Source organism: Gadus chalcogrammus, chromosome 7 (genome assembly GCF_026213295.1).
Source record: "Gadus chalcogrammus isolate NIFS_2021 chromosome 7, NIFS_Gcha_1.0, whole genome shotgun sequence".
Lineage (NCBI taxonomy): Eukaryota > Metazoa > Chordata > Actinopteri > Gadiformes > Gadidae > Gadus > Gadus chalcogrammus.
This window is the reverse complement of record NC_079418.1, coordinates 28330870-28342187: the sequence shown is the minus strand read 5'-3', so window position 1 is coordinate 28342187 and position 11318 is coordinate 28330870. Positions and strand designations below refer to the sequence as shown.

At 42.3% G+C, this 11318-nt stretch overlaps 1 protein-coding gene across 1 annotated transcript; it reads right to left on the bottom strand.

Annotated features, from left to right (window-relative positions):
* Nucleotides 1–4610: 4610 nt before the first annotated feature.
* timd4 (T cell immunoglobulin and mucin domain containing 4) lies at nt 4611–11028 on the bottom strand. Its single transcript, XM_056595160.1, has 8 exons — nt 10948–11028; nt 9257–9435; nt 7288–7450; nt 6817–6897; nt 6502–6581; nt 5979–6090; nt 5338–5371; nt 4611–5069 (listed from the first exon to the last, which is right to left on the bottom strand). Exons 1-8 carry the CDS (start codon nt 11021–11023, stop codon nt 4985–4987), a joined length of 810 nt encoding a protein of 269 aa, XP_056451135.1. The 5' UTR covers nt 11024–11028; the 3' UTR covers nt 4611–4984.
* Between the last annotated feature and the right edge of the window lie 290 nt (nt 11029–11318).

The following is an 11318-nucleotide window of genomic DNA, read 5'->3' as shown; positions in this document are numbered from 1 at the left end:
CTCCTCCACCTCCTGTATCCTCTCTCTCTCCTACTCCACCTCCTGTATCCTCTCTCTCTCCTCCTGCATCCTCATCCACCTCCTGCATCCTCTCCTCTCTCTGCTACATCCTGCATCTCCCTTCCCTCTCCCTCCTCTTCCACCTCCCGCCTCCTTTCTCCCATGTCTGTCACCTCCTGGGGTTTGTCTCATGAACCTAGGGCATTGGTTCTCAAAGTGCGGCCCGCGGGCCAATGGTGGCCCGCAGAAACATTCCTGGCGGCCCGCAATGACATATAGATTATTTTTTCCTTTTTTAATAACAAAATTAATTTAAACATAAATTAAATAAATATAAAGAGAAAAGTCTACTCTCTAGCTTTCAATTAAATCCTGTTATTTGTTAATTTTAATCCGACTGTACATTACTTTGAAAGGATGAACCTCAGTTTTTATGATTTAGACCTCACTCCCAGAGGTCCACGGTGCAATGTTTTTGATCACCACTGGGATGCTGACATTTGCCGACCCTCAGTCAAATTTTGGGTTCCTAAATTGGCCCTCAGCTGTCAAAACTTTGAGAACCCCTGATCTTGGGGATACTAAATCATCAAAATCTAATAAACATTTGTTTTGTACTCCAGGGTGACAACGAAGTGCAAAACAATGTGCCATTTCCTATTTATTTTATCAGTTTCAGTGTGGTGAAACTGTGTTCCCAAGAGGCTGAGCTTACAGGAAGGGTTACAGCAATCTTGCACAGTCTAAAGAGCGCAAAGGAAACTTCCCTGTTCTACTGTTCTATCCTCATTTCATGACAGCTGCTATAAGAACAGCAAGTCACTCAAGAAATGAAATCGTTTTACTAGCTTTGACTCTTGCCACAGGAGAAATCGTGGCTCTTTCTCCAAGAGTAGTCGCTGAGCTCTCATTTACCGAGAAGCAGCAGCACAGTGTTTGGGTTAGCCGCTCTAAGTTACCCGTGTAGAACGTTGCGTCAAATTAGTTCCGTAAAATCAGTAAAATCATAGTTATTTTATTTGGTCATCACAGGGGGGGCCAGGGACATGTCTAAAGGGGCACTGGCCCCTGTAGGCCCCCGTGTAGAATCACCATTGATGGCCCGTGTTGTAGCAATGTTCACTACCATGATAAAAGCACCCTGCAAATTCGTAGGCTGTGTTTGTACTCGGGGCATATCCGTCTAGGAAGAATGGTCCTTATTGAACCTCACCATGATTGAGAGCATGGTGAATCTCCACAATCCAAACCAAAACTCCAGGCAGGTTGTCAGCCCGACATCTAGCCCAGAGTGCCATCCATTTAAATAAATAAATTAGAATCAGTTAAGTTACTATCTATTGCTTAATAAGGTAACAAAATGGTGATTTAGCTTATTGCTCAATTATGAAAGCCCTTGTGCAATAATATAAATTTTACTAGCCCTAACCCTAACCCTTAACTGGGTGTTGGTGGTTCCCCACATGTGTAAAATAATATAATAATTGAAAAGCAAACAATTTCTGTTCCCTCTTTCTTCATTTGTCACGTGAAGTCGTTCCCCATTTTGTTATACTTTTCCATCATTGCCAGTAAGTTTTTTTTTATTATCATATCAATATTAATTTAAACAAAAATATAATTATATATAAAGAGAAAAGTCGACTCTCTCCAGCTTTCTATTAAATCCTGTTATTTGTTAGTTTTAATCTGACTGCACATTACTTTGAAAGGATGAACCTCAGTTTTGTGATTTAGACCTCACTTGGCCTCACTCCCAGAGGTCTACGGTGCAATGTTTGTTTTCCACCACTGGGATGCTGACGGCGTTTCCCGCCTACATTTCTTTCCTTTGGCGGCCCTCAGTCAAATTTTGGGTTCCTAAATTGGCCCTCAGCTGTCAAAACTTTGAGAACCCCTGCCCTAGGGTCTTCGGTGGGGGTTTCAGTCCGTCTGTGCACGGCACCTTCTCAGCAAGCAGGTGCGCCTGCAGCCAGAGGGGGTGCCAATATGCCAATTCCCCACACAATGTTATGATAGGCCTACATCATAGAAAACCGCTTTGCGGCGCAGATGTTTTTTTTGTTTTTTTTCTAACTGCTCGTGGCGCACCCCACGTGGCAAGAAAGAATGGCGCCCCGGGCGGTTCGCCCGTGCCCAGAGCCGCCCCTGGTCACTATGCAGGAGTGGAGAAGGCTATGCACCAATGCGTGGCTGGGTATAGATAACAATTTTACACTCATGTTTTTTTTATCTTAACTGTTCTCTCATGTGAAAACAGGGACTGCTGCACAGCCTTAAAGGTCCTGAATGCTAGGCCTGATGTGGTTCTCTTGTGGGATTTTTTGGAAGGATGTGCTATAGTGGCCAAGGTGACTGGGAACTTCTCGTATAAAGAAATACATTTTTGACGCGTCAAATCTGTGTGAATCATTGGCATAGGCTGTATTTTATTATTTAATATGTCTGTGCTAGTACTGTGCAAAAGTTCTGACTATTAATGAGTGCAATAAATAGTAGACTATTAATGACTCACCTGTTATATATTGTCTGGTCATGCTCTCTCTGCATCACGCTTTCCTGGACCAATGTCCGTTTTTGCCTTTTCAATTTGCCATAGACAGGACAACAAGGCCATCTAGTGGATCTCTGAGATGTTTTGGATTAAAAGTTCCGTTTGAACTGCATGCTACAAATCAAGACTTAAATTGCCCGACACATCCTAAGGTGTCTTCCAGAGAAATATCTATATTTAGGCTACATAAACAAGGGCACTGATTTATTATTCGCAGGTGCATGAATATCATAGCACCTCCGGCCACTCTGCCCATGCCATCACCAGCACAGCGCTATCCAACTTATTTTATGAAAATGCTCATTTTGGACAATAGAGGGAGCCATATTCAAAGGAAAATATACAATTTTAAGATGCCTGATTATCAAAACACAAATCAACCTTATATGTTGGTCTGCCATAAAATCGTCATAAAAGTGTGTGGCTAAAGCCGTGTTCGAGATGCATCGTTGAATTTTCTTTTGGCGCGACATTGGAAGAGTAGCAAGTTAGCTAACAACTACGAGTCTTCAAAGTTAAATTAATAATTGGCCTGCAGGTTTAGAGTTGTATAGTTGCTTTTAGTCGTTTTGTGAGTGGAATAAGTTTAACACCAACTGCTTAAAATCAACCATTCACATGGATATGGTTGAAGTGGTTCTCCGGCCACAATAAATGACATGCGGTTACGTAACCGCAGAATTCGTTTTCAATTTCACAGTTCGTTATCGGACACAATCATTTAGGCTACAATATTTCCAAACTAGAAGCAAAAAACCCAGAGCAGTCATGCAATGAAAAGTAGACAATTTATCCTTGTCTTAGCCATCAACTGATTTATTGTTTGTAACATTTATTTTCATCATGTGTGCTTTGAATACTATGGGGTCAGAACAGTCTCATCAATAATGAATGCTCAGAGAAGGATTCACAAATGTATTTTGTGGTTCCTTATAAATTACTCTCTTCTCACAAATACATTTAAATGCACACACAAATGGATATCGGTATGTTTAAAGGTAAAAATAAATCCATAAACAAAAATATGTTTCACAAACACATTTCTGATCCACACACAAATGTGTCTTGTTTTAAATAAATGTAATATAAATCCATAAATATATGAATAAAAAAAATATTTGCAATTTTCATAAAAAATGTATTTTGATGTTCTTACATTGATATACAACTGTTAAACTTCAATTAATAAGACGTTTTTCATTTGTGAACTTGTTTGCATTTGTGTGTGAACTGGTCTGTACTTATATGTGGATTTTGAGACTCTCCTGACGCGGCTGGATTCACAAATGCATTTCTTTCAACGAGGAATTCCCTGTAGCCAATCAGCTGCCTTCTCTCGTTTTCAGCCAATCACATGACTGCAGTCGCGACCTCAGAATAATAAGTCCAGCCTCCGAGCTTCCCGGTTCCCTCGGTCAAATGTCTATTGGAAATAACATGGGGTTTTTGAATGATCGTACTACATAACAATCTCTAGGTGGTGAAGAAGTAAACGCTGCGTCACGTTTTGAACTACACACTTTTTCAATCTAGTTTCAACTGGGTTTTGGGATTGTCGGTGCCGTTAAAGTAGTAAACGATTATTAATGCTACTTTAACGGCACAGACAATCTAGACACCCAGTCACTGGAGTAATGTGATTGGCTGAAAACGAGGGAGGCATCTGATTGGCTACAGAGAGTTCCTTGTTGAAAAAAATGCATATGTGAATCCAGCCGTGATCCAGCCACATCAGGAGAGTCTTAAAAATACAGGCCAGTTCACACACAAATGCAAAAGGGTTCACAAATGAAAAGCGTCATTTTTGATAAAATTGCAACATAAAAAAAAAAAATACCTTTATGGATTTACATACCATTTATCTAAAACAAGACACATTTGTGTGTGGATCAGAAATGTGTTTGTGAAACTTATTTTTGTTTATGGATTTATTTTACATTTATACATACCGATATCCATTTGTGTGTGCATTGAAATGTAATTGTGAGAAGAGAGTAATTTATATATAAATCACAAAATACATTTGTGAATCCTTTTCTGTGCTTTCATTATTAATGAGACTGTTCTGACCCCATAGAATACAAGCAGACTTTTTCCATTAGGAAACACTACAGGCAGATGCGTGACAAAGTTGGTATTTTGTGAATGGCGGCTCAACCCGCGAGTGTGTCAACCATGTGTTCACAGACTAGTGGGCACCAGGCGTCACAGTGTCTTGAACTTTGGCAACCGGCAACGGCACAAACTCAACTTCGCTTGACTATGTCATCCCTGTCTCCTTCATTAACGCAGATATAAAAAAAGACAACATAAAATAGTGTTTTGAGCTATGCCTAAGATCTATACACACAGGATATGATCAGGTCAAACAGTCTATCAGAGCAGTACAAAATGTCGGGGATAAGCAATCTCAGAGTGTTGTCTCAGACCTCAGTCCAAGGTGTAGATGTTTTCTTGAATTGGCCTCCTCAGGCGTATCTCGTAGATGATGTGAGGGGGTTCCCTGGTTGAGAAACTGGAAGAGAAGAAGATGTTATACCAACCAGAGGAGCTCTACTACGGCCTCCGTGAACCATTACTCCATATCATTTACTAACAGCTACCACAGCTAATTATATTGTATAAACATATTATTTTGTATATTTTTTGTAAATTTCACGATATTCTTAAAATTCTAAATTTGCCATCTGGGAATCAAGTTCACTGTATATTGACGTTTATCTCCACATTATCTTATCTGTGCAATTCAAAACTTTTGCAGATCATTGAGGGTATTTTCTCACCAGCCTTTCATTGAAGCTCTTCTATGGATTCCACCTTGAGGAAAAAAGATGCATACAAATATATCATGCAATTAAGGAGAATTTTGTTACAGACGATTTAAAGCTATTTGAACTATTATATTAGTTTTGGCATGTAAGTGTTAGAGTAGAATATATGTTCCTTTTAACTTCACTTTCTAGTGAATGGCAGATACATGCTTTGTGCCATAGTCTTCCATTTGCTGCTGGAGAGCCGTTTAAAACCAGTTACAGAAGTGTCCTGTTGCTCTTTAACCTGTTGTAACCAACAGCGAGGCAGATACTACGCAGACATGTTTACAATGAAGTGAATTAAGGTATTAGGCGTAAAAAAATTATTGCGTTATTCGAAGAAGGTTTCCATTTAATTTGATATCATTTACAAGCTGTATTCATGTCTCATCTCTCATGCCATGTGTTTTCGGCGTTTGCTGGGGTTCATGTTTTTTTATTCGTCAGACTTCGACAGACGTCCAGCGGAATTTCTGTTTATTCCGATGTGATAACCTTGTGTAGTTGCTTGGGAATGCATTTTGCCTTCTTTTGGCCACTTGTTGAACTTAACATGTTCAGTGTGCACGTTGCAGTGTGTCTGTCGAGTAAAGTCACACGTAGGGACCTACATTTAAAGGCAAGGACAATCAGCGTTCCGGACACCAGGAGCAGCAGACAGAGGGAGAGGGAGAGCACGGGAACGTTGATCTGGAGAGACAGAGTGGGCACAGAGTCCTCCATCTAGCGGAGACAACATGGAGGAAACGGGAAGGGATTGAAACGAGGTACTACAAGCCGAACGACGTCGAGTGATGGAAATACATTTGCAGTTTGACGTTTGCATACTTTCTTTGTCGGTTAACGTTGATTAGCAAGCACAAACACACAACACAACACACACGCACACGCACACACACACACACACACACACACACACACACACACACACACACACTTGACTCATCATAGCATCAGCTCTGTGAATATATAACACAGATGACAGAACAACAAGAGAACAAGTGAAACACATTATTATTAAAGGATGCCCATCCCTTGTAGGAATGGAATGGACTTCTGTAGGTGTCTAACCTTTTATAGATCTGATATTATTATTATTATTATTATGATATTATACAATCTATTGTTACTCACAGTGATGGCTCCGGAATGCAGGGGGGTGGAGTTTCTTCTGAAGAGCTCGAGATGGGAGGACAAGATGTTCCTCCACGTTGCTGGAGCAATGGGACACAGAGGAACACCGCACACACACACACACACACACACACACACACACACACACACAGACACACACACACACACACACACACACACACACACACACACACACACACACACACACACACACACACACACACACACACACACACACACACACACACTTTTTTTAAAAATAAAATGTGTTACAAACATATTTAACCTTTGGCTCAACCCAACACATGGACTCACTGGTTGAAGCCCATGGGGCCGTCGTGACGCGTTCAGTCATGGCGCTGGTACTCGGTGTGGTGCTGGTGATTGACCCTGGTACTGAAGGGATGACAGACGTCATTTCATAAGTAAATAACGACCTGGTGTTCCTAGACAGCAATCCAAACATAAGGCTATTCCTTGATATGGAAATCAGCTGTCTATAGTTGTAGTCTATTGTATAGTTACTTTGAATATTAGGTTGATTAACATATAAAGAAGTTGCACAGCAAATGGGACGTTATGCACAAGGGATTATGCTGGTTTCCATTGCAACATACATATGAATCAAGTGCAAAATGTCATGGACTAAAATGTAACCTTTGAGGAATTACGCTAGTTGAAGACAATCTTCGAATACGCATATCTTTCTAGGGCATATACACAACAGAAGTACACGTCAGGAAACACATATTGATTCATCAGAGCTGCTGAGTTGCCTGCATGTACCTTTGACCACACGCAGGTTCATGACCACCTTTTTGTCGTTGAAGATCCCATTGATGTTGACCCTGCAGCAGTACGGGCCGCTGTCCGACCTCCTCACGTTCAGGATAGACAGGTCCATCTGTCCGTCCAGCACGTCTCCCGTTAACCTGTACCTGTCCGTCACCTGGGGGAAGCAGAGTCATGGTTGTACACGAGGCTGTGGGAAGTAGGGGTGCAGAGGGGTGCTGCAGCACCCTCTGGTGAACGGTAGAGCACCTGCACGATCACAACTATAATATATATTGAAAAAAAATTATGCATACCAAAATTTTGTTTGTCATGTTCTACATATTCTTATAATATTTTCATTGCAGTCAGAAGTGGCGGTTCCACATTTTCAGTCCGGCGGGAACGGTCTCACGTGAACACACCATAGGCCTTTTGAATACACACTTGAGCACACCCAGTGGCGTCCCTAGGCTGTTTTATTCAGGGCTAAAGCCCCGGATCTTTTTTAATTAGCCCCGAATCTAATTTTTTGGAAAAAAATAAAATAAAATAAGAAATCAATTCTTTTTTTTTTAGGTATCCCGAGAGCAGGTTGGTTAAGCATGGAACATCTGCAGTGTTTGGAGGGAACACATCTGTTCGGTGTGTTAAGCTGTGTTGGAAGCTTTTGGAACCACTCGGATGGTCCGATTCAACTTGCAAAGTCTGAGAGGGTTGGCGGGTGAGGATTGGCTACTCTGACAACCAGCGAATCAGCTCGCTGGATGGACTAGCGCCAAAAGTCTAGCACCATCCCATGTCAAGGAGACTTATTGCATCTCACACAAGCGCAGTACATACTGTGTAGTTGGCAGTAGTATTCGCGGTATGTTTCAATGCAACTTTTCTGCCGAAGGGTCTGACGAGCGGCAAAGGAGACAGTGGTTGGATAAAGGCAGTTAATGTTGCTTTGAGTCGGGCAGTGTGCGTGGGCCCCTTAATGGGCCCACGCACACCCAACTAAACAGTAGCGTGTAAAGTGTTGATTATGGTCCCACGTTCATGAAACACAAGGGGGTTACGGACCCGTAACATCCTTGCGGACCCTCCTTACATCCACTGCAAGGGCCTGATGTGTGCCTCCCAAAAATTGTTACGTTCCGACCGTCGAGGTGACGCAGCAGCCAGGGCTGTGATTGGTCCTCTCACCAAAACCCGACGCAGAATCAAGACAGGTTCACGACTGCGTCGAAGCGTCTGCATGGTCCTTGCGTTGCGTGAACGTGGGACCATAATCAGCCTTTCAGTCTCCTTAAAGGTTGGGTATGGAATTCTCTTTTTTGGCCATTTTTGCAAAATTACTTGAAATCCTTATCATAACCCACTTACAGCCACTGAGTTAGAAGTACTGACATGAAAATTAAACAAGTCAATCATCTGTGGAACGGGCAGGGCTCGAAAAACTCCAGCCAATGATTTCCAGACCCACCGAGTGGCATTGGACAGTAAGTACATCAATCAAATGGTCGTACTGCGCGACCCCTCCCCCCGTGCGACCCCTTCTTGCACGTACTCAAAGCTTGTGACCCAGAGCAAGCTTCTGTTTGTTGTTATCCTGCGGTAGCTACTGGAGCTAGCTAACTAGCTAATGGCTCGCTCTCGTGCATCTGTCCGCTCGTGCATGATTGCGCGTCCATGTACTTGGAATGGGTGGAGTCAGAGTCAGCGTTGAAGGAGAGGGGGTAGGACCATTTGAGCTGTGGATTTTCAAAATCTGCTGGCGTTTCGCCAGTCTCATGGTGGCACTCGTCCGTCCCTCCAAAACACTGCGCTGATTCTCTGGTTGTGTGCTAGCAGCACCCAACTACCGGTAAACAGAGCATCCAATGACTCCAATCCTCAAACGCCAACGCTCTCAGACTTTGCATGTTGAATCGGCATGTTAAACATTGCAACGGTTTGGCTAGTGTGTTCCACGCTTTATGGGTTAGCCAAGTTTCACCTTAGAGATAATGCCGGTCTCGTCGGTCTGGACCAGGATGTCGCTGCACCAGAAGGTTCCGCAGCTCCGCCCCCAGCACACGCGGCTCAGGCCGAAGCGCTTCACGGAGTACTGACAGGACAGCGAGGCCACACCCCCCTCTGACACTTTGAAGGATGACACCAGTGGCGACCAGGGAGCTACAGGACGATTGATAAAGATTACCTTCATCAGCTAATGATCACTAATGATTGACGATTAGTAATCAAGCAGGCGCTTAACCCAAAGTGACTCAAAGTGAACTGTACATAATTCAGGAGCATATAGTCGTTAGGCATATTGTGCAAGGGTTATAATTACATTCATCATCATCATCCTTTGATCAGCTATGTAAATTAAGTCAGGTAATCACAGTTAGTCTCAAAACAGTCACTCACCTCTGTAGACTCAAATGATACACAAATGGTAGTTTACTACTAGTGTCCCGGACCCTTCTAAGTCAGTAGGACAGGCCTTAGCAACTACCTCAACAGCTTTGAAGATCCAGCCTAGTTGAATGCTTTCTAGAGATCGTGGGATTTCCCAATCTTAATAAATAGCAACCCCTCCAAAAATATATTAAGCTAGTAATGCCGTGTTATGGGTTGAATCAATGGTGTAGTAGGCCTACTAATCATATAGGTACACTCTGGAGATTGGGGTTTGAACCCATGAACATTGAGCTGGGAGTAAACACACTGAGCACTACTACACTAAACCTACATCTGCCCGTCAGCATTATAATTAGAATGTTAATTAGAATTAATGATAATAATCATAGTTTCACTTTTATTAATTAAATTACCTACATGCGGAACATCAGCAAATCCTCAAAAGCTCATTGGGAGTCCATTAATTATGTAAAAATCCATTTGCTGTTTCCTCAACCAAGAAACATAGTAGGCCCATAATAATACATATAAGGCTAGGTTATTTAAGAAATGAAGGGTTTGCATCCTAAAAACCTAACATTCTGTCTACTGTTTTTGCCATTTGTCTGCTTAGCAGCGCCTTAAGAGGCTACTTCCTGATAGTTGGCTACTGTTAGCATAAGGCCATCCTGCATTTGCATACGTCTTTGTGATGAACAAGCACCTGCACACCAAGCGCTATAACAGCTTTGAATCCCGGCACTGTGTAGGAATTTTGTGCTGGAATACGAAAACAAAAACTTTGATTTGTGAGGCGGTTATGACAAACTCACCTACTGGGTACAATAAGCTAAATGTGCTTAAAAATATTTGCATGATTCTATTAATTGTTAATAGGCCTCAAGGTATTTAGTATACTTCTAACTGCAAGAGTATGACCAAATCAGAGCCCTCTTACGAAAACAATGAAACATATCACAGACTAAAAAGATAATGTATGGGGAGGGATAAACCGGTATCTAACTAAATCATGAAATTATATTATTTGTTCAACCAGCTCAAGGGATGGACCGACTGGTCTAACTTAAAACCCTGAAGCATCCATGAAAGCTGCATCATATATTCCTAAACAACAAATCCAACAAAATAGATGGAAGAACTGCCCTTCCCATCTAAAAACACAAAAAAGAGGTCTATAGCGGCAATTGGAAAGTACCTAATAAGCTGCATAACCTAAGAAGAGTGCCCATACAGGCAAGCCTGCTGGCCCTACGTCACAATACAGTTAGGTAAATGTCTTGCCTGAGAGGAGGATGAAGGCCGTCCAATGCAGGAGAGAACCAGCACACGTGGAGATGGCCATCCTGCCTACCTCCATCTGACTTAGTGTGGGTGTGTGTGCGTGGATGTGTCGTTGTGTGTAGGATTCGTCTTGGCGTGTAACACTGCCTTTCTGTGTGTGTGTGTGTGTGTGTGTGTGTGTGTGTGTGTTTTGTGTGTGTTGTTCGGTGGTCCCTGTGGGAGGAGCTAGAGTGAACCGTATTGAAGAATGTCAATTGATACCATGACGTTTTTGTGTATTGAAAGAGTGTGTGTGTGTGTGTGCTCTTTACACATATCTGATAGATAACATTATGGAAATAGATGGAGAGGCAGACTGAAACAATTTGAGA

Coding starts and splice junctions, on each gene's coding strand:
- timd4 (XM_056595160.1), bottom strand. CDS start 11,023: ATGGAGGTAGGCAGGATGGCCATCTCCACGTGTGCTGGTTCTCTCCTG. Junction 9,436..10,947: donor GGCCTTCATCCTCCTCTCAG/GCAAGACATTTA, acceptor ATCGTCCTGTAG/CTCCCTGGTCGCCACTGGTG. Junction 6,582..6,816: donor GGCCCCATGGGCTTCAACCA/GTGAGTCCATGT, acceptor CCATTGCTCCAG/CAACGTGGAGGAACATCTTG.